General features: G+C 41.9%; 1 protein-coding gene across 1 annotated transcript in view; it reads right to left on the reverse strand.

The window, feature by feature from the left end:
- The window catches only part of LOC115382878 (matrix metalloproteinase-17-like), a 79855-nt gene extending 56695 nt beyond the window's left edge, over window positions 1–23160 (reverse strand). Inside the window, exon 1 of the mRNA XM_030084826.1 lies at window positions 23023–23160. Within this exon, the coding sequence (XP_029940686.1) occupies window positions 23023–23160 (138 nt within the window). The remainder of the gene's footprint in view (window positions 1–23022) is intronic.
- Between the last annotated feature and the right edge of the window lie 389 nt (window positions 23161–23549).

Raw genomic sequence — 23549 nt, forward strand, 5'->3', positions numbered from 1 at the left:
ACAAAACTTGGTCTTGGTTATTTGATAGTTCTAAGTCTCCTTTTTTTTCTGAAGTTGTTATTCATAACATTCACTTTCACTGAAGCACTTCATCAGCACAAAGCTCCAGTAACTTTTATCTGACTTCACAGCACTGCGACGCTGCGTCTGGAGCAAAAAGGCAGCATCTCTTCATCTCGATCACTGGTACCGAACTGGAAACAAGTTTCAGCTATTTTGTTCCTGGCCAAAAACATTTAATAATCTACACAACATTACATTGTGTAGAAATACATTTTAATTACAATAAAATACTCCCATAAAAATATTCATATTATCTATGAATTTTATAGGATCAAATGCTTGTAATTCATGTTTGATTCACCTCTTATATAATAGTTTGATAAGTATTACAGCCAATTCCACAGTACGCACCCAAATAATGACTGGATTCGGATAAAATGTAGTATTTCTCATCATCAGAGATTATTATCTTTAATAATAGCTCTGATAAAATGTTGTTCTTCTAAGACAAAGGCAACATGTCCTGCTGTTAGTTTCAGGGTTCATTTAGTTTTGATAAATACCTTCATCAACCATTTTGAAAAAAATAGAATCTGTCCAGAATTGTGAACAGTAGTAAAAAGCTACGCCCACTTCGCACAACATATAATCAGTCTGAGCAACACTTCATCACTGACAACAAGCAGACTTTAATCAGCGCTTATATGCTTCATGGGACGAACGGCTACACTGATGCTCCTCTCAGCGGGACCATTAGTCAAGCTCCCAAAGTGAATTTGTCGAGCAAACCACCGACTGCAGCCGCCGTCAGCGACCCTGAGAGACTCACTCTGTCTCACACAGTGTCTCAACAAATCTCACTACTCCTTTGTTTCCATGTCCTTTTCCACTGGAGAATTTCTCGATAGAGCAATCAAGGCGACTGTCCTCTAGTATTTCTGATTATATTCAGGGTGTAGTGTTTTGCTCAAGGACAGTTTGACATACGGGCAGGGATTGAACCAGCAACTTTGTGATTGAAAGACGATCTGCTCTAAAGATTGAGATCATGATCGTACATTCTGTGAAGTTCTGCTCATCAAAACAAATATGTTTTTACCTCTTCCTGAGCAGAAAAGCCTGCAGGGTCACAAGTTTATCTGAGATTTGCAAGAAACAGTTATTTTCAGAAGTGACACTGATCAACGTCTGGAACTTCTGTTTGAAAAACAGGCCCCGGGACCTGAAGGATTGGATTGAGGTTTGGATTAAAAGTTTTTTTTTTTTTCCTCAATACTGTAGTGAAGGACTTTGATCTTGTGTGTTTATTTCAGTAGATCAGTCAAAAAGTTATTTGTTGTTTGTATTCAACAACTTCTCCACTCACCTCACCGGCAATATCACTGGTCTCAGCATCGCTGCTCACAAAGGATCAATACTTTTATGTTAACCAGCTCATTTTAAAACAGAAAGCTCTGGTTTACTTTGTCTTATTCATTATAACTTTTACTTAATGGGTAAAGTCAGATTGAGATTAAACACCTCTTCTATAAAGGTGTCTTGATCAAGACAGGGAGAAGTAATCACAAAACACACACACACACACACACACACACACACACACACACACACACACACACACACACACACACACACGTGCACGCAAACAAACAATTGCATCTTGTGCAATCAAATTCAAATCCTGTCAAATCTGATTTGAAAGCGCTCAGTGAGACCTGATCTGTTTTTCTCCAGTGGTTCTAGAACACAGACCATGTGGACAGCAGAGACCAACGGAAAGTCATTTTGCCCGTTTCAGTGTTGTTCAGCGTTAAATGTGGAACAGAAACCACAAGCAGCTTAGAAAAGACAAAGAAAGAGGGCGAGCACTTCTCTGTGCAACAAGATCACAAATGTAGGAAGTCGGGATCATTAGAATCGCCTCATTTACGGAGGTTAACCAACAACTGAGCATCCATGTCTCCAATACAGATCATTCCAGCTGAGCATCCGACTCACAGAGCTGTCGATGATTTACAATCCAGGATCGGCCTCAAATGACAAGCAGTCCCCACTGAGACACCGCACTGAAGAATTCATGAACCAAAGATCTCCATGGTCCAGGAATGAGAGAGAGAGAGAGAGAGAGAGAGAGAGAGAGAGAGAGAGAGAGAGAGAGAGAGAGAGAGAGAGAGAGAGAGAGAGAGAGAGAGAGAGAGAGAGAGAGAGAGAGGTCTGCAAATTAGTGCAGCTGTCAAGATCATGTGACTTAAAATCACCAGGCTGGTTGAAGATGATTTAAAGGTTACAAATTTCTAACATCCACCAGTGACAAAATATGCAAACAACAATCCATAAGTCAATGTGTCAAATCTGGAAACTCCTGTGAGGAAGACTTCGAGGCACAAGTTGACATCGTATCACCAAAAATTGACAATAATAATTCATATAACAAGTCTAGATTTGGTTGGTAAAGCATCACGTTAGTCTGGATCTTTTATGCTCTGATTGTCATTTCAATGCTGAAGCTTTTCTCAGAACAGAGCATCAACGTCTGAAGGCTGCTTGAAGCTGCTTGATGCACCAGGCTGTACAGCTCAAAATATATCGAGCTTCTTTAACATGATGACAAGTTTACTGCGTCCAAAAGGCCTAAATGGTCTCATCAGAACCATGATGGAACCATGTTGAGGAACAGGGGATTCACTTCATGGATGACAAATCTGAAGCAACAAATTGATGTGGAATAAAAGGTTCAATGTCTTAAACAGTTACAAACATCTAAAGAGAAGAATCTGTTCATGATGTACATAATGTTCAGATAAAGTGTGAATCTAACTTAGTTTACCGTCAGACACTAAAACAGACACAAACTGCAGTAAATATGAATCTAATGTTTACTTCAACCCAGAACAGAACATTTCAACACAAGATTCAGAGCATTAAGTTCAATATATAATCACTGTAGCAGCTCAAGAGGTCTGTGAAACCATCAGTAGCACTCGAGAGAGTTTTATTTTTACTAACAGTTCAATTTCACTCAAAACTAGTTCTAATCACTGTCTGAGAACGGAGCACTGAGTGAACCCTGACGTAGGAATCCTGACAGCCGACTGGACGCTGGTCTGAGAACAAAGAAGTCCTCACTGGAAAAATATTTCTAAAATGCACAGATAGATAGAAAGGTCTGCAAATAGTCTGTAAAAAGCTTTTAGTATTGAGATCAGAAGGTCAGCGTCTTTCCTCACCTCATTAGAGATTGCAAGGCACTTATGTATTTATATAGTGTGGTATGGATAACAGGATACGATGGCAGAGTGTATTTATGTATAGAGCTTGTCGGGGATCAGAGGGCAAACTGTCTGACAGAGAAAAAAAAAGACCCAAACTGATCCTAGAATGAAATCACTGTGAAGACAGACTAAATGGGACGTTTCCCCATCATCTTACAGTGGCTGAGACACTTGTTCAAGCATAAAAAAACATCAATGAAAAAAGAGGAAAATCAAGTTTGAGGCATTGATTAATGTGAGCAGAGAAGAGAAACATGCTGACGCATTGATTATTAGTTTCATGTTTGAAAAAGGATGGAGTGAAAATAAAAAGGTGGCGATTCTGGGTGGGCGAGTCTGAGGAGGATGATCTGCTATTGATTTCGACAGAGGAGATTTTCCTTTAACAATTTTCGCTTTCACATGTTCTGTGTATGAAAAGATGTTTGAAATGTGTCTGGTTCCCCGGGAGCTGCTGGAACTTCCCACTGTGATGCATGACTTTGGATTTATTCCAAATATCTGATGTTTTCCAACTATTTCAACTGAGTGCTGATTCCAATATGTTCACACACCGCAGAGGGATTGTGGTGCGGATCTTTGTCTCCATGAATGAAACTTTCAAAAGCTCCTCATGGCTGCTTCACATAATTATGAATCATCTTGATATTAACAAAGCGACATGAGAAAAAGAATCTGGTTTTAAATGCATGTGTTCATTTAGCTGTATATATTTCAAATTAACGATGACATTTTATTTTAAATTCTCTGATTGACGATACCAATGGCATTATAACTCTTCTTTCAAAGCAATGAGATAAACGCTGCTTTCTAATTTCCTCAGAATCTCGAAGTTGGATTCAAACCACTTCCTCAGGAACAAACTTTTAGCGCTCCATAAATCACAAAATTACAAGGAAGGAAACAGTTTGGATGTGTTTTGTGCAGCTATTGTTGTGCTGTTGTAAGTTTAAATAAAAAGATATTCCACATTTCATTCATAAAAACAGCATGATTCATCCCCACAGATACAACACAACAACTGTATGTGTGACTCATTGAAATGAACAAAACAATATTCTGCAGCCTCGAGCCCACCAGTTCTCAAGCTGCAGTAATTTATGAATGAATGCCAGACTTCCTAATGTTTTCCACGTTGAAATAAATTCATGTTTATGGCTGTTGAGATCCATAATCAGCAAGAAGCACAACTCCTCTCAGGCTGTTAAATCTGGACGCTCTTTATAGACGACCAGTCAGAAGTTTTAGAACACTGCAATTTTCTCAGCTTCTTATTGACAATTCTTCATTTTCATGTCTATTAACACACTTTGAGCCTTCTTCTACAACTGAAGTCAAATATTCTTCAGAAAGTTTTGTGGCATTTGCTTTGTTTTCACTCTTCTGTCCACTTCATCCCAAACCAGCTCGACGGGGTTTCAGTGCTGGATACTGGAAAAGTTTCCAAGCTGAAAGTTTAGTTCTGTTATTTTGTGATGGAGTTTTGTCGACTTGTGTTTTGGGTGATTATCTTGCTGTATGAACCCCTGACCTGCCAGACGGCACTGCATGCTGCTGCAGAACGCTGCGGTCAACGTTTCAGTTCAGAGTTCACTCTGTGCAAGAAGTCACAGCAGAAGACCATCACACTTCCTCCTCCATGTTGATGCCACACTGTGAAGCTGTCCTTTCACCTCATCGACCCAAGATATCATATTAGATTCATCGGTCCACAATATCTTCTTTCAGAGTCCTGCACTGGTCCAGTTCTGCACATTCGTACTCATCCTCACTCAAAAAGTTACTTTGGAAAAGGCGGCCCGCTGTCCTGTCCACTGTTCCTGCTCTCTGTTCCTCCCAGGGGATCCGCCCCTCACTTCAACAACTACCAGTTTATACAGTTATGTGACACTGAGTGTGCATTGACCTTGGAAAGGAAATGTAAGGTTCTCAAAGCGAGCCCAAGTTTACCCTCGGGATGCCAACCTAATGGTGGACGGGTCTTTAATTACTTCCGGTCCATCAAACAAAAACCAGCTGAGGGGTTACTGGAAAGAAGCATGAGGTCTACATGAAGGCGAACTGAATTTAAAAGTTTTCTGCTCTCTTTTGTTGGATCTTATCACATTTAATCAACCTGACACCACAAATCGTGAGGTTTTCATTTCTAGAGCTATTTCCTCTCATGAGGTTCTTCTGAAATCCTGGCTTGGTTTTCTATTGTCTGCTCAGAAAAATATGTGAACAAAAACAACTAAATTGTGAGTTCAGCAGTGTCCGTGATTCCAGAGAGCAGGAGAGGACTGAGCAGCAGCTTAACAAGCTGAAACTCAGCAAAGTAAACAAGGCGCTCGTCCCACTCCTCACCACCACTTGGCTATGGAGGATCGTTCATCTGCCAAAACCAAAGAAGAAGCCCAAGACCAAATCCTGTCCATTTGTCAACTCTCCAAGTGTTCAGGCACAAGTGTTTGGATGAACAGCTTAATGACAATATTAGTTTCACACTTAAATCAGCCTCTGCAAAACACCCACGTCTCCATTTCAGTTTATCTGAAGCCTTTGCTGAACTGAACGGTGTGTTTCAGTCAAAGTGCTCCGGCTGTAAACACACACTGCTTCACACTTCAGAATGACGAAGGTCAAAGTGGAAAGGTAAACTTGATGATGAACACTAGAAAAATAACAGTTTCATTGCAGTGGGAAGTGGTCAGATAGAACAACAAAAGGCTGGAAAAAAATGGAGCTTTGAAAAATTAATTAGATTGACTGATAACATGGATGGGTTCTGAATAAGTGCTCTAAAGAAGCAGAAACTGGTGATTTTTGTTTCCCTGAAGCTGCACTTTGGAAAAAAAAACAGCGCAGGCTCAAAAACTCCTCCAAACTCCTACAGCTTGGGAGAACTGCTGACTGTGCAACATACAAACACAGGTTCAAGCTGCATCACGATCAGAAGAAACTGGAAAAGCATCCAGAGACGCAGCCGTCTTCTCTTGGCAGGAGCTCAATTCAAATGGTCTGAGGCAAAATGGAAAAACGTTCTGCGCTCTGACGAATCAAAGCCCTGCACACTTCAGTGAAACAGAACTAATCACGAACCAACAGCATTTAGAGGAGTCCATCCAGGCCTGAAGCCAAGATCTTTAGGAAAAATAAAACATTTAAAGCATCATGAAACAAAAAAAATCCTCAATTTTATAGATTGAGAAATTCTTATCTTACAAGAATGGGACAACATTCTTGTAAAAACCCCAGAAACCGTCCAGCTCACTGCAGTGATGTCGATATGTTTTTGTTAAAAGCAGAAGAGACGCTGCACAACAGCTGAATCTGAAATGTAGTAATATTTCATGTCGTAAAATGTCATAATATTTTCAAAGAAATTGTAAATATGTGGGATTATGAGATTTGCAAGTGAAATCTGTCACCACCCACTTTACTTTATTACTTTCTCCCATCGAGGGAAACTTGGAGTTCAGCGTTTCGCCATAAGACACTTCAGAAATGGTCACAGTGAGATTGGGGAATAAAGAAGCAGTCTGAGGATTGAGAGGTGACCTGTAAGATTAAGTTATTAGAATAATTCCTTCTTATTTTTGGACTTTGGATCTTAAGAGAAGGTGAAACTGTCAGACAACACACTGCTGTGTCCTTAAAGACCAACGCTGTAACTTTGCATCTTTTTTTGGACTGTGTATTGTGAGGTCCGCCTGCCGCCGCTGATACACACCACATACCGACTGCAGTCACCACCACAACGTCTCTCTGAGCGGGACCCGTTTTGCGTCCGTGCATGTGACCCCTTCTGTCCCACAATGCCTCCCTGTTTAGCCCCGACCAGCAGCTGCTGAGTCCCGTCGTCTTAACCCACTCTGACAGGAAGTGAGTCACTGGGAGGCGTTTAACCCCGCAACCTCAGAGTCTCCGGAAAGGTCACGAAGCGGCGCGGTCCATTATAGTGTTTACATTGTTCTTCACTACCTCCAGGATGAGGGCAGCTCGGCGGTGGACCTATTCAACTTTTAGAAAGGTCAAGAGGTCACAGGAGCGCAGGAGAAAGTAGTGAAGCTGTTGGAAGAATGAGCTCTGTGGCGTTCAGAGTTTTTAAACAACTTCATGAGAATCCAGGAATTATTGCCAATTAAGACTGAAGGATCATTTTGCCTCTGGGGTATTTTTACTCTGATTGGTGAATCATGAAGTCATATTTTGGTACATAAGGGAAAAATGTTCGACTTCATGAACACAAAAGACACGGAGCCATTGAAGTGGACACCTTGGTAAATTTACTCCAGCAGCATCAGAAGTTTCTTGTACCACATCATAATATGACGATGGTAGAATTTTACACGTTTTTCACTTCAAGGAGGAACTGGAAAGACATCAAAGTGTCTTTGTGAGCTTCAGCGTTACTTCATCTTTCACAAGGACGGCGGAGAGTCGGTATGCGAGCCGGAGACCACAGCCGTAACCACCGAGACCAGTGGAGGAGAGAGTCACCATGAACCCAGATATTGTGCTGTGGATGGCAGTAAAGCTGCAGCTATGACGTCTCTGACAAACACTATTTCCCTCAATGAAAAAAATTGAATTCGTAACACAAAAAACGAACACAGAAAGGTTCCAAGTTGGATAAAAATTAGCAGAAAAAAACTGAAGAGTGTCAGTTTTTCCATTCAATCAAGTTAACAATGTTTTTTTTCTTTTCTTGATGATTGCATGATTCAGAAGCCAACGTTTTTGAAAAGGCAGGATTTAATCAGCAGATTAAAATCACTGCAAAATTACTTGACACCTCCAATCAAGATGTCAAAAAACAGGACAGAATCTACGACCAGCTGGAAAAACTTCTCCATCAACCAGACATGTTGCTGCTGACGGCAATGTAGAAGCTCTGAAATGTTTTTTATAAAACATGTCACACATTAGCAATCCAACGTGCTTCACACCATCAATCACTTCCATTCATTCAGACTGACTCAGAGCTGACAGCATCGTGGTCGCTGTACTTTGGTAAAAACAGTGTTTGGGTCCACGATGCCAGTCAAGACGTCATTTAAGGATTATCTGAAACACGACCTCCACTAAAAAAGGTTTGTCTGATAGAGAAAAATATTCTGATGCCCGTTTCAACACTATTTAAAAGCATAATTTATCCTGAATCATGAAGCTGGAAGTGTGATCTCAGACAGTCGAGGAAGATCAGGAACGGTTTTTAATTTAAACACAGATTGAACAACAAAGATGGTAATCCTTTCAGTCTTGTTTAATTTGGAATTTTTTTGGCATCAAATGAGACAAAGCAACACACAAAACACACAGATGTTAACGTCTCATGTCAAGCGATCCTCTCCTCAGGCCACTTTCCAGCAATTTCTACTGGAATTTCTCCGACCATCTACAGGTGTCGGCGGCCGATACAAACATGCCATCATTATTCAGAGCGGCTGTAACGGCCCCTCGCTTTATATCTTCAGCTTATTCCGAGAGATGCTTTACTTAAAGTATTACACTGGGATGATTTAGGCTCCGAGAAATGAAAGCTTGCTCAAGTGTGTTTGACTGAGAAGCTCCCGGAGCCATTCCAATGGCAGATCCTGAGTGTAAACACAATTTACTGGAGAAATGAAGGATTTAGTCTCATTTGTGCAAACAGATAAGATCAAAGATGGAGAATATAGGGGCACAGAAAGAGAAGGAAATTGGGGGTGACATGCAGCCTGAATGGCACATTGAATCCAACAGAATATTGAGGCCGGATTGCCAAGGCGGTAAAAGAGCGAGAATTAATCCCGGCCCAAGAATCATCCGTCGACTTTAATGCATTTCTCTCGCTCACCTTTCGTCTCACTGCTTTAAACTGAGCATGACCTCTCCCTCTCCTTCTCTCCACGTTTCCGTGAATGTGTGGGTTTACAGCCTGAAATCGACCAAATGGGGACCAACGTTTAAAACACTGGCGAAACCACTCAGCTCCTCTCTGGTTTTCATTAAATGTTATATGCACCTCATACACACTTCATTTAAATCAGGATTAATTGATTGCAGGCCTGGAGATCTTTATGAGTCCTGTTTTACGATTCAGTACTTGGATTACAGCTTTAATATTTCAGATTTTGAACATCAGTATGTACATTTTAGAGGTGTAAATGGGTGCTTTATAAAAGTTCCTCCCCCACCGGTCAACAGGAAGCAGCAGTGAAATTAAATCATGACTGGAGCAGTTGGTGGGTGTTGTTTTGGAATTCGCATAAAAGAAGGACAAAACAGCACATTAAACTTTTAAACTACTGCCTGAGAATAAAGGCCTGACTTCACAGAGAACCAGCACGCATTATCCAGATCACATAAAGATAAGCTGAACTGCTGTAAAGATCGTATTTGATCTTTACAGGAGTGAACAAAAAGGAAGCTTGAGCAGAAAAATTGACTGTAAAGTTGCTTTATCTTTTTCTGCAGTCATGCCAATTCTCATTTAGTACAATGATATTTTGTACAATTGCACATTTGCTGCAAGGTACAAGTTATTCAAACCTGCAAGTGCCAAAAAAATAAATCTTCTTTGCTTTCTATGCACTCAATCCTGCACATCAGAATAAGGTAACAGTGTGTTTCTCTCCATGTGTTTTCTACATGCACAGTGTTTTCCTGCTCGATCATGTTCTCAACAAAGCCCATCAATCAGGACGCTGAGGAGATAGATAATGATGGTTTCACCTCCAATTAGATTGCTATATTTATCACATTCTGAATGCCGGATAATGACAGAGAGGTGGTGAGCAGTTTGTTTGGCTCCTGTATATCCAGCAGTGTTCTCAGTCAACCCAAACCCAAAACCCCAAACACATTTTAATACTTTTAATGCTGTTATTTTCTGTGCAACATCAACCCAGTCTGTCTCTGGTATATAACTGATCACTACAAACAAAACTCTTGAGAAAACATGAACAATATCACAGTTTTTATCTAGATTATTTATTATTGTTCATGTTTTTACTGTTTTTCATACTGATGGTTTTTGCTCTTTTTCTTCTGCTGTACTGTTTCATTTCCTGTCCACTTGGTGCAGTGACAGTGTTGCTCTCTCAGTCGAAAGGTTGCAGGTTTCATTTCCTGTCTCAAACTGTCCGCATGTCGAAGTGCCCTTGAGCAAGACGCTGAGTCCCTCAACACACAGACTGAGCATCTCACATGGCAGCCGCCTCCATCGCTGTGTGTTAAAAGTGAAATCCTGATACCTTCCAAAGTGTTTTCATCTTCTTCACCCGATGTGAACTAATGGAGTGAGAAGACTGATGGACTCATGGATGATCTGTTTGGCACTAAATGCCCGGACGGACAGACTCTGGCTGTCATTTAGAGTGAAATCAGACCTGATGTTGGCAAAGATAAAAAATGTCAATGATTCCTCTCAAATGCAAAACTGAAATCTAGACAAAGTCGTTCACGCGCCACAAAAGAATAAAGAGAAAAGAGATTTCTGTGTGTTTATATGTGGGGAATGATAATAATAAAAGTTGCAAGAATATTAAACGCTGCAGTAAAATACAGTTACATGAAAACTCTGAACTGTTGTCCTGATGGTGGACATGAACTTTATAAAGCCGCCACTCTCTCCTCTTTCCTCCAATTAAAGAAAATCACAAAAAACAAAAATAACACTTTAACCTTTTTTCCCAGGAAAACATAATCAGAGTTACAGAGAAAAATACCCTTATTAGCGGGATTCCAAACCTAAACAAAAGCTGCCAGAACATTTCATCAAGTACTTTTTTGTGGCTTTCCAAATGTTTGCTCACTTTTACGACAGTGGTGGGGCGTATATTTAAAAGCCTCACAATAAGAACATCAATAAATAATTTCTGCTCCTGATTATGCCTGAAAAGCTGACACCTGCTTTTATTTATTAACAGAAAATGTGTCCTTGACAGTCGCTGCAGCCTGACTTGATTAGACAATTTGATGTTTTTGGCAACAATAATTGAGTTTCTCTTGAACTCTTCTGCTGTAATTCTTTTCAAACGTCAACTTTTATGTGCTGGCTTTTTTTTTTTTTTTTTTTTTGCTAAAAGAAAACTTTGTACCTTCTGTAAAAAACCAACCAGTCAAGTTGACGAGCAAACAGTCTCTTCTTTATTAATTTCCTATGAAATTACAGCTTGAATATTTTTATCCACATTTTTCATTACCAGTTGTTTTTGTTAACAAGAGGAGGATTTCAGCCGTAATCACAAGTGATTAATGTCTTGGTTTAGACAGAATAAAACAAAAAACTTTCAGATGTGTGGGAACGTTCAATCCAGCTGAGGCTCCCTGGTTTTAAAGATCTGGGTTTCTATTCATTGAAAATTTGGACGAAAATAAAGACAATGAGCTTCATGTTCCAGCCTGAACGCAACCATTTTCTTTGTGTAGCGACTTCAAATTATCTGGTCCAGTTGATAGACTATATTTAGCAGTATTTGGGAATATATTATATAATTCCCATGGAATCCACAATGGAAACGGCATGAGCACCATTTCTGCTTAAAGATGTGACAAAGACTCCATAAGAAGTAGGCGTCAAAGAGAACACGGCAGATATCAGCTCTTATATTATGAGTGGACACCCAAGAGCAAAGCAGAAGGATTAGAATTGTTTAAATGTTGTCCAAACCATATTCATCCGTGTGAAGCATTGTTCAATATAAAACGGTTCCCGTCTCTCCTTAAGCCAACACTTCAATAAAGAAGAGCTTCACAGCAAATCTGAATCAATAAAGGAGAACACGTATTCTTAGTGGAGTTTCTTCTAGAAAATATCTGACTTTAAGTTGTGAATGTGTGTCTTTATTCATCCATCCATCCATTTTCTGAACCACTTCATCCCATCTGGCCAACCTGTCCCGGATGTCCCCCAGGACACACTGTGTGTTCCCTGTGATGGATAAACACACACACACACACAGACCACACATATCAGCATTCAGTCCTGAAGAGTCCCCAATTAACCTCAAGCACAGGAAGAAAATCACACAGAGAGACTGCTAACCACATGCTTCACATCTTGAAATTCATAAAAGCAGAAAAAGTCATGTGATACTGAGTATTTGGATACAGTCTCAGGGCAGACATGAGCACCGTGGTAAAAACATTCTGTTTGTACAGTGAAGGACTGGTGATCTGTCCACAGTCTTCCTGTGATATAATAATATATGTGATAATATATGTGATATAATGTGATATAATGTAATATATGTGATATAATCTCAATGAGACTGTCTAGACAGTGTCAAAATACAAGAAACTGATTTAAATCAGGCTTGATAAGAGATGCCAGTGAAATCCACCCCCACCGCAAAACCATTGCCGCCAAAACCAACCCTGAATTAGATAAAGGGGTAAACGGGATGGTTGGATGGATAGATATGGATAGATATAATCCCACCACTGGAAATACATCATTTTCAGTTAGAATGAGTTGGAAGTTAACTGTTTCTAAGAAAGCAGCCAAAACAAAAGATGAAAGATGAAGTAAAGCGTGGCAAACAATGAAAGTCAGGGAGAATTCGCCCCACTATTTTGTAAGCAGATGGCACACACACAATCCTGCTGAAACACTCCATCACTTCACTTTAGGAAGTATTTTGCTCTGGTGAAGACACAGTATGCATATAATGGGACACGAGTCTGATCTGTTGAAAGGATGCAGCGCGTCCTGAAGGAAGCGGTTATTGTGACGCCACATTTCCAGTCATTCTGAGGTGTGAATGTCATTTCCCAGACGCTCGGGAGGAAAATCATGCTAATTTGCATGTTTGTGTGTGTGAGAGTGCGACAATGGGGATTAAAACTCGACTGTAAGTAAATCATTTAATCCTTGGCTCAGGAACAGCTGGTTGTACAGAAAAGCTGAGACTCCACTTCTGTCTGTTCCTGGAAGAAGCGGCGAGGGAGGTGAAGAGACAGACGTCAGTACAAAGCGCTGTGGAGAGGGAGGACAGAGAGGAGGATGGACAAAGACAGAACCCATGAAGGTGAGGAAGAAGGGAAACAATGGCAAAACAAAGAAAATGTTGGACAAATACGAAAATAAAGAGAGTTAAAGACAGTTACGCTGTAAATGCTATTAATCACCAGTACAGCTTCATGAAGTCTCATGTTCGCTGTTAAACCTTCTTTTCTTTGTCACATTGTCTCACATGTTGAGGTTTTTCAAGGCCGTTCCTATAATGCATTTCTGCATTTTCAGTGCGCCCAGCTGCACTGCTCGCTCTCGTTTTAATCCTGCCTATAATAAAATGTGATGTGTGATCAGTAATCCGGTGAAGATGCATGTGGCCGGCGGTTCCTGTGAACAACGGAAAGGTCATTCATCCATATCTATATTAACTTTACCAAAAAAACTCCTCTCTCTCTGGTAATATTTAATTAATTGAAGATACAAACAGTCGCTCAGTTGGTAGAGCAGGTCGTCTTATAACCGGAAGGTTGCCGGTTCGATCCCCGCTCCCGCAGGCGTAAAACTGGCGTTGTGTCCTTGGGCAAGACACTTCACCCACCTTGCCGAGTATGAAAGTTGTGAGAGTGAATGGTTGGTTGTCGTCGGAGGGGCCAATGGCGCAGATTGGCAGCCTCGCTTCCGTCAGTCTGCCCCAGGGCAGCTGTGGCTACAGTCGTAGCTTACCACCACTGAGTATGGTGTGAAAGGGTTGATGTGATATTGCAGTGTGAAGCGCTTTGGGCTCTGTCAAGCAGGGTAAAAAGCGCTATACAAGTGTAGTCCATTTACCATGTAAATAATCATGCAAATCCACTCTGGAAACTCCTTTGCTGCTTTCACTGGGAATTTTTACAACAACTTCCGCTGCTGGCCCAAAAACCTTGACTTCCTACGCGTCCTCATATGGATATCAGAGGTGTTGTGAAAGGGTGAAAAGAACAGAACCGCAGCATGTATAACAAAAAAGAAAAAGCAGTCCTGCATCAGCTGTCATAGCAGCAAATGGGGTTTCACTCCATAAGAAATCAAATGATTTGGGACTTTAGTTGATTGCTTCAAATATTTTTATTTGGCATTTGTACAAATCTGCTCAACTCCAAACCAAGGTGGAGAACTTTCTTCAGCTGCACTGAGAGCATGACGACACCAGCTGGCTGTTTTCTGCTTTGTGTTGTTTCCTGTCTGTGTCTCTGCATCAGTTTGTCAACTTTTGAAATACTACTCTCAATTCCATGGACACTGAAGTGTGTAACAGAAAATATTTTGATTCAGAATTTTTTTGTGTTTTTTGTCAAGACACTATTTGAAAAGATAAAAAGAAAGGCTCCATTGACGAGTTGACAAAGCACAGTTTTTCAGGCCGGGTGTGTACATCTTTGCAGAGCCTGTTAATCACTGGCTTGTCAGAAGATCTTTTTTGCCAAGGGCAAAATGGGTCTAATCTGTGCCAGCAGCAGCAGCTCACCCCGATTTCAGAGCGGCCAGCAAAATGCACAAGTAGCATCTCTGAACATTTCTGCATCCTTTAAGCTCGGCATTTTTTTTATTTTTTTTTATTTTTTCCATTATGAGCACATTTCAGTAAAGTCCGTATTAACGACAGACCTAAATCACTGTGGGACGGGGTTGTGCAGGAGACAAATTAACTTGCATCCAGAGGATGTGTTCATGTTACATTTACCCAGCTGAATACGAAAAGCTGTGAACACCGAGTGTTTTCCTCCATCCCCGAAGAAAGACTTGTCACAATCTCAGCGCTGTGTTGTGTTTTGCAGTTTTAAGGGTTTCTGCGTGTCATTTCAGGACGAATATCTTGAACAGACTGAACTGTGATGTTTGTGACTGAATGGGGTGATGGGAGATTAGAAAAGAGAAAAGGATGCAGAGAGGAAAAAAAGAGGGCTTAAAAATGTCAGCAAGAGATTAAAGATAAACAATGTGATGGAGCCAATTAGAACAACCCCCCGTAACTGTATGGGGCTTAATTTAAGAAGCATACGTTTCAGTGACTCCTCTGGGGGAAAAGCCCCCAAAGCTTCTTTGAAGTTCTTCCCTCTGTGGCGGTAATGTGGAGTGGCAGCGAGACAAAACCCAACAGACGACACAAGGACTGAATAAAGCAGGGCCAGTGTCCCCTGATGGCAGGGATAAGAGAGAAGGCCGTAAAGCCGCACCGCCAACACATCAACAAACACACCTGGTAGCTCAGAATCACCAGAGTCCGTCTTCAACTCGGCTCTTATTTGTTAACCTTTATCTGTCGCGCTGTCGATTTGTGTACGTTTCAGATCGCAGAAATGCTCAGGAGAGACTGGAAATGCCAGCCGTCATAGGCTTTTAAAAATCAATTTTCCATGTGGATTTCATATGTGTCCGTCTGATTATCTGACAAGGATGATATTAGCTGCAGCTTCTCTGTGAGCAGAATAGGAGGAGTTTCTCAGCAGCGCAGGACGACAGACAGAAAGGTGTGGCTTTACAATGCTGAAAGCGACCTGTGTTTTTGCCTTTTCTCATACATCATTTTTGAAGAAATCTCAAGCCGCCTCACAGCAAAAGGTCACTCACCATGAAAGAACTGTTTTTCTGTTGAGAAACTTGCTAATCAATGTCACATGTAAACCGTTTTTAATCTGGGCGACCTGTGGGGAAATTAAAACGCATCAATCAGTTCAACCTTACAGAAACAGGAATCTGTAAACATAATAAAGTGATGCTGTATCAACCAATGTGTGATATCGGCTCCAGAATACGTCTTTGAAACTGCTTTTTAAAGTTCAAAGCTGCAGACGGGCGGCTGGTTGCATATATGAGGATATATTTATGGACACGCTTCATGAAGACATGAAATAGCTGCTTGGTGTGACGATAGCGATCCTCACAAAGACGTCTCTCTGGCTTCAGCCGAGGAATGCTGGCAACTGGTGTGTCCACAGCGTGCACGTGCAAAAATACACACCGGACATGTACACACTCGCATGTGTGTGTGTGTTTGACTCTATTTTTAAGCTGGAGCTTATAACAGCATCGACCTATTCTTAACATTAACCCAAATGCAAAAATTAAACCAGGCACAGACTGAAGTTCATCAAGTCAAATAAACTGTAACACACACCGACGTGAGCGCCGCTTGAAGCTTCGCTCGCTGTTAGTGACTCATTACGTTGTCTTGATGGCGAGCAGGGTCTCAACACGGGACTGGAGGAAGTCGGTCTAATTGCCAGAGATAGTTGGATGAAGATGCAGCTTCTCTCTGCCTCCCACTCAGTCCTCCCCGCTCCTGCCATTCTCTTCATTTCACTCGGACCTTCAGAGAAACGGGACAACGAGCGAATAACGGTCTTGAAGTTGACACCAAAGATGATAAGCAATCATCCTCATCCTCATCCGCTCCCTTTTTTTTTTCAGTTCCTTTTTCCGTCATCTGCTCTGCTTGTTAAAAAATGACAACAGCTATTCAGAGATGAACGATGAGATCACCAGTGTGGCAGTGACCCACACACACACACACACACACCCAGTCTCGTATTTCTATCCTTGTGGGGACCTTCCATTGACTCCCATTCATGTCTAGCCCCTAACCCTGACCCTTACCCGAACCCACACCACAACAAAGCCTAACCCTAAAGAAATGTTTTTGCACTTTTACTTTTTTCAGTAACAACAACATGGTCAAGAAAACACTGTTTCTCCTACTTAGGACCGGAAAAAGGTCCCCACAAGGCACGTCGTTCCACGTTTTGCTATCCTTGTGGGGACATTTGGCCCCAACAAGGATAGAAATACGAGAACACACACACACACACACACACACACACGTTACAGCAAGATAAAGCTTCCATGGTGCACAAACACGCAAACAAAACCACATTTATTACAATTCTGCCAGTTTCTGTAAGCCATTTCAGAGCAGCTTTGTTGTTGCTTTTGGGTTTTCTTGATCGTGCTATTAAAGCGTCTATTGGCAGTTCCACCAGCAAGACTATAGATTATTTTGGGCCTCAGCACATGAGCCGCGGCAACACCAGAAACCACTGTAATTACAAGATCGAGTCGGGCCTTTGAATAGCAATGGCAACTGAAAATCTTGATCTGGTTGAAGACAAGAAGGAGGGCGGGGCTCCCCGGGTTAAAATAGAACTGTCCACATGGAGCTGATTTGAGGTTTTCTATATGGGGAGCCCGGCGGTGGGCTCGCACAAGAAATGAAGACGGTTCAAGCCGAAGGAAAAAAGACCATCGCGTGCAGCTCTGTTGTGGCAAACAGCACTCAGTTGCCCACAATATTAAATCCATCACGACTGTAAAATCAAATGAAAATAGACCGGGTTAAGACTTGGACATGGACATTTTATTGATGCACACTTTCCATTTTAAAGGAAAAGAAAAAAGGCAAATAAAGTGATGATAAGTGAAGCAGCAGTTCTTGGGTCATGGCAGCATTGTGGCCCAAACCACTTCAGACACTTTTACTGTTACATAAAATCCCACAGCAGAGACTCTGAGACTCACAAGCAAGTCAAGAATGCACGTGTTCAGGAGACTCCAAGCTGGTTCAGAATGATCAGTCATGTTATTTTTTTTTTTTTTATTTTCTCTTTTACACAGGACGGGTGTATCGGCTGTATTACTGTTTTGACAATTGGATCCGTCCAGAATCTGCTGAATTAACAGATGTTTTCATGCGTTTGCCCACGTTTGCCACATTCAGAACCTGAGTAAGAGAAATAGATTTACTTTGACAAGGCGAGACATGACAAGACACGAAATCTATGGCCTCCTACTTAAAAACTGTTCCACTTAATCAACAAGTTCTCCTGTCAATAACATCAAGCTCCAGCCACAAAGCCTGACAAATTTATCCAGAGTTGTCACCGACTGGAAACATCATGCAGAACTGGAGCGGCTGCCACGCTTCACTCCCACGCCGCTGTGCTACAGCGACAGCCAATAAAGTGTCAGAGCCCCTCAGATCCTCACTGAATTGGGCTCTGAGGACATTATGAACCCTGACAGTGTCCTCAGAAACTCGAAGGTCCCACGAGAACTTTCACACTTTGTAAAGTTGTGCTGATCAGTTGATTTACATGGTTTAAAGTCTTCTCCCAGAGAACATGTGATATCCATATGAAGCACTGAACTGACTCTCGTGCTCTCAGCCAGTCGTTTGCACAATGGTATATCCTATCCGGCAGGGCAGTAATCTCCCTCTAGAGATCTGCAGGAGCAAAAAGGGCCCCTGTCCTGTGATGCAGAGGTGCCCTCAGAAAGGTCACAGCAGAAAGAAAGTGGAGCACCAGTGCTGTGAGAGTCTAACAGTACGGCACACTGCTGCAATGAGGAAGAATTAGCAAAGAATTTGCATCATACTTGCAGAAAACTAGCTCCATAAACACACAAGTATTTCTTTTTTCTTGACCCACTGTGGTCAGTTTCTCTTTTCACTGCATGTTGTTTCTGCATCCAGTTTTGTTTTGTCTTTTTTCCCCATTCAGCCCCCCCCCCACCCCCTATCTCTGCACTTTGAGGTTCAATCTGAAGACTCACAAAGCTGCACTAGAAGCAAGAAACCCCCTGATCTGGGCTGGAGAGAGAAAATTGGAGGAAGGAGACTGAAAGGCTGAAGAACAGATTATGACTCCGGTGAAATGCACACTCATGAGAGGCAAAGAAAGAGCTGATGAGGAGCGATGCTGGGGGAGCCCAGAACCCCAGTTGCATGGGAGTTTGGTATTATGAGGTCCAACAGGGAGGAGGAGGTGGGGGGAGAGGGACTCGCGGTGGAAGTGGAAGTGGGTGGAGGGTGGCGTCTACCACGCTGCTTTTTCCCATTTTTTTCCACTTAAAGGACACAAGGCCAGATGGTATTCTCATTGAAGAAATAAAAAAGCTGAATAAAAGTCGGGAGCAGACTAGCGGGGCGCGCTTGTCCCACCAGGCACATTTGGTTTTATATCTTTACAACACATAAAGAAGCACATAAATTAAACTTTCTGCATTGAGAGAGATTAAATTTTACAAAAACACACTTTAAGTTTTTACAAGAGGAAACAGTAATTAAGGTACTTTTGTTGGCAGGTGATCCGGTCACCTCCCTCCGTCTGAAGACTGTTGCAACCAGAACAGCTTCTCAGTCATACAGCGGAAAACAGCCAACATGAGTTACAATCGCATTATAAGGGGGAAAGATCCCTGTGCTGATTACACTGTAGCTCTTGTTAGTCATTCCCTGAAATTGCAAATTGGCGCTCTGCGCTGATGTACTGGGGTTAGATAACAGAAAAGCCCGAAACCGGATGCCTCAGAGCTGCGCTTAAGTTTGTGGTGCAGCTAATTACGATCACTGTGTACAATAGTTACAGAAAGAGAGAGAAAAAGATGCTTTCGGTGCTTAAGCTCAACTGGGAGACAAGCTTTGAGGCGCTGATCAAATCACGGCTCTGGGTAGAGCGCTGATTTAGTCCATGGCGTCCGAACTGGATCGCCATTTCGGACACAACTGGTCTGACATGAGAGAAGCCCCTCAAATCATCAACAACCTAATTATCCACCTGTTTCCAGCAGCTGAGGGCAATTTCATCAAACGCAGAAGGAGTCTTATTTAAAAGTCAATCAGGCGGTCACAGGGGACAGGGGGCCGCTCATCTGCCTGTCTGCCCGTCCAGCTCCCTTGCTGATCCTAAACCCCTCTTAAACCACACCAGCAATCAGACTCAAAGTCTGGCTCTGCCTTTGTTGAGAAGACTCACTCAGAGTTTAATTCTCAAATATGTATTGGGAAATAAAAAGGTAAGTTTGTTCAATCAATGTTTCTTTTGAGGGAAAATCAATGAGCACCCTTTGAGAATCGATTGACTGTTGGCTTGGTAGATTCACTCACTCAGGGTCAGCGTTTGGTTTAGCACAAATAAAGATTTATGAAAATGCCACACAGGGTTATAACAAAGCATCGCAGTGTTTTCTGTGATTTTCAACATAATAGTAGCAGAGATAAGCTTGGATTATGATTTAATAAAAGAAAAGCATGAGTGCAGCCCTGCCTTCAAAAATCTTCAGGATCAAAAGAGCTAAAACAATATTTCCACTGAAAAAACTCAAGGTTTTTGCACATAATTCAAAGCAATAAATAGCCTGTTATTGCATTAAAAAGTTTAACACATGTTTTTTTTAGCTTTGCTATTTACAGCTACAAGCCACATCTGACCCCTTGTTTTGGTTTGCAGTTTCCTTCAAAAAAAAAAAAAAAAAAAAAAAAACTGGAGGCAGCTGCTTCATGCAGCTTCTCTCCAGTTATAAATCCCCAAAAACTGTGAAAATTAACTCAATGACTCCAGTTTTTTCTAAAATGACGGAAAAATTTAATCTTGGAAAAAAACTTGAATCATGGCCAAGTTTCACTGTTTGTGCTTGACGTGTTAAACCTAAAGGTGTCTGTGAACTTTAAGGTCATGAGAGCTACTTTAAACAAGTTCTGTCTCTCACAGCAAAACACGTTTAACCCTAAAAATGAAGATAAAACCACTCATAAACATGCACATGGAGGTTTGGTGTTTTTGCCATTTCCACACTAAAGTATCCGTCCAGATGAAGCCATTTTCCTCTGCACCTTTTTGTTATTTGGACTGAATCATGACGAGTTTAACAAAACGTGGAGTTAGAAAATCAATTTTTATCAACTGAAGACACTGATGTATTAGGATGTGAAGCTCTTAGTTAAACTATTTGCACCTCCAACTGTAATATAAAATCCATTTAAACGACAGTCTCCATCCTGTTTCTGTGCCTCTTAATCCTCGGCAGGGTCCCGGGGCTCTGCAGTCGATACCATTAGCTCCAGGCGAGGGGAGGATACACTCTGGACAGGTCACCAGTCCATCACAGGGGGAACAAACAGAGGCAGATCACCATAAACATTCGTCAGATCACAGAGTCAGACTTGGTAAGCAAATGGAAAATGTTATCTATATTCCAAAAACAGCAACAAAGCACCTTCTTCATTGATAAATTGAAGCCTATATTCATAATCCTCATGTCTGATGTAATGACTGGCGACATTTGTCAACAAGTGAGCGCTCCCCAATGTGCAGTAAACTCTGACCCGACGCTGTGGAAATTTATTTCCCAAATCTGTGGAACGTGGGGACCAATACACATCAGCAGGCCTGCATTTCCAACACCACAGAGATGAATGGTGGTCTCCACGCCACATGCATCCAGAGGGAATATGTGGAGCTGGTCCAGCATTAGAAATACCTCTGCAGCATCATTGATAACAGAATTAATGCTCAATCTTCTGGAACAGCACTCCCCCCTTACAAAAACAAAACAAACAAGGCGGCTGATGGCAGAGACAGATGTAAGCAGACATGGAGCTGGATGAATGGCGTTTAACATGAATCCATCAGAGCTTGAAGAAGAGAATGTGTGTCAGAGGACTGATTACCACGGCCTTCTATTCTTCATAATATGTGAAGATGAGACAATGTGTTGCGACTTAATGAGACAGCTGTGTTGACATGTACTACATTTATCAATACAGATGGTAGGATGTTTCCTTTTGGAGTTGGTAATCAACTTTTATCTACAGGTCTTCTGCTCAATATACTACAAATCTGAAGAAGTAGAGGGATTTACCAACAAATGGCAGTTTTAGATGGCCTGCAATTTACCATGTTTTCCATTTGTTTATCCTCTATTTTTCTTGCCTAAAATGTAAGATTTTTTCATTGATTCTATCATATTAACACATTGACAACCAGCTGTTTATCTTTTTACTAACCCGTTCAGCTGAAGGGTTTTCCAGCATGTCTTTTTGAATTGGAATCATAACAATTACACATTCTAGAACTAAACGTAAAGTAAAATGTAATGAAAACAACTTCAATTCTAAAATGACTTCAGGTACAGCACCGTGAATGTAACAGGCCCAACAGTTTTAGGGCTTTATATTAAGATGTATCTGAGTTTTTACAGTAAGTCTTGATCACGTGATTTGAAATGCCATTTTTTCATTCTCTCCCCTTGGAAATTCTAGTAGCTGCCATAAATCACAACTCAACATGATGAAAAGTAAATGCAGTCATGTGTTACGAGTTCACAACTATACCTTAATTACATCCCCAAACATAAAGGGAAAACAAATCGTATATCCCTGAACATAATCTAAAAGAAGAGGAGAACAGAACAAATGACACCCTCAACATAATACAACAGTCAACTTAAAGTCAGTCAACTTAAATCCCTGTGTTAATCTAGTAGAAACTACAAACTGACAGCTTGTCTGTCTTTTCTTTCAGTGGCTGTAGGATCTGTAGCACCATCAAAACCCGCTTAAAACAGCCTCATTTCAAGGCTGGTCATTGTTCAAACTTGTCTTCAGATGATACCGGAGCAGTGGTTGAGAGAAGGAAAGACGGTCTTCCAGAGGATCTGGTTGTCATGAGCTGGATGTGAGCCTCAGTTTGCTGTTCATCAGTCGGGATATATTAGATACACCGTGTCAGCATGCTGCGGAGGTGGTCGATACCCCGCCAAGGCTCGTACATTTGCATTTATTTATCGAAAGCAGTTAGCGGAGCCCCCTGATTCCTGCGATGGGGAACAACAGCTTCTTATCCCGCCTCATCCAGCCGGCAGAGCAGAGCCGAGCAGAGCTCTGCTGCTGCTGCAACATCCACATCAAACGGACAGGCTGGCATCAAAAAGTAGGAGAAACTATGTATTCAGACGGAGTGTCACGGAGATGGAAGGAAGCAAACTTGCCACCCTCGGTGAAAAACTTACCACTCCCGTGTCCAGCTGCTCGGTGGTCTGAGAGGGAGCCGCTCCGATCAGAGGCGAGACGCACAAGATCATCTGCAGCAGCAGCAGCATCTCAGGGAGAATATTCCTCATCCGCACGTGAAGGAGCAGAGAAAGCATGATGCCCTATGACAGGCTGGTCCTGCAGGGCTCAGATGGCGACCCCGACGGCCGCATCCACGGGATAAATCACACGCTGACACGCGCTGTGAAAAGCCGCCCGGACGATTCTACCTCACGGTGGAGCGCAGACACATAAAACACATGAAAGCCGGCGGCGGGGGGGAGGAAGAAGTTAGTTTGATCCTCTTCATCAAATGATCGCGATGTGAGAAGGACGACAACGAAAAAAAAAAAACAAACCAAAAAAAAAAAAAAAAACAAACAAGCGATCTAATCTAATTTATTGGGGCTCAAGTCCAGCGGAGGCGAATATTCCAGCAGCGAGGCGCGCGAGCTGCGCTCCGGATCGCGCGGTCTGGAGCTGCGTGTGCGGGAGAGAGAGCAGC

This window comes from Salarias fasciatus (assembly GCF_902148845.1).
Source record: "Salarias fasciatus chromosome 7 unlocalized genomic scaffold, fSalaFa1.1 super_scaffold_4, whole genome shotgun sequence".
NCBI lineage: Eukaryota > Metazoa > Chordata > Actinopteri > Blenniiformes > Blenniidae > Salarias > Salarias fasciatus.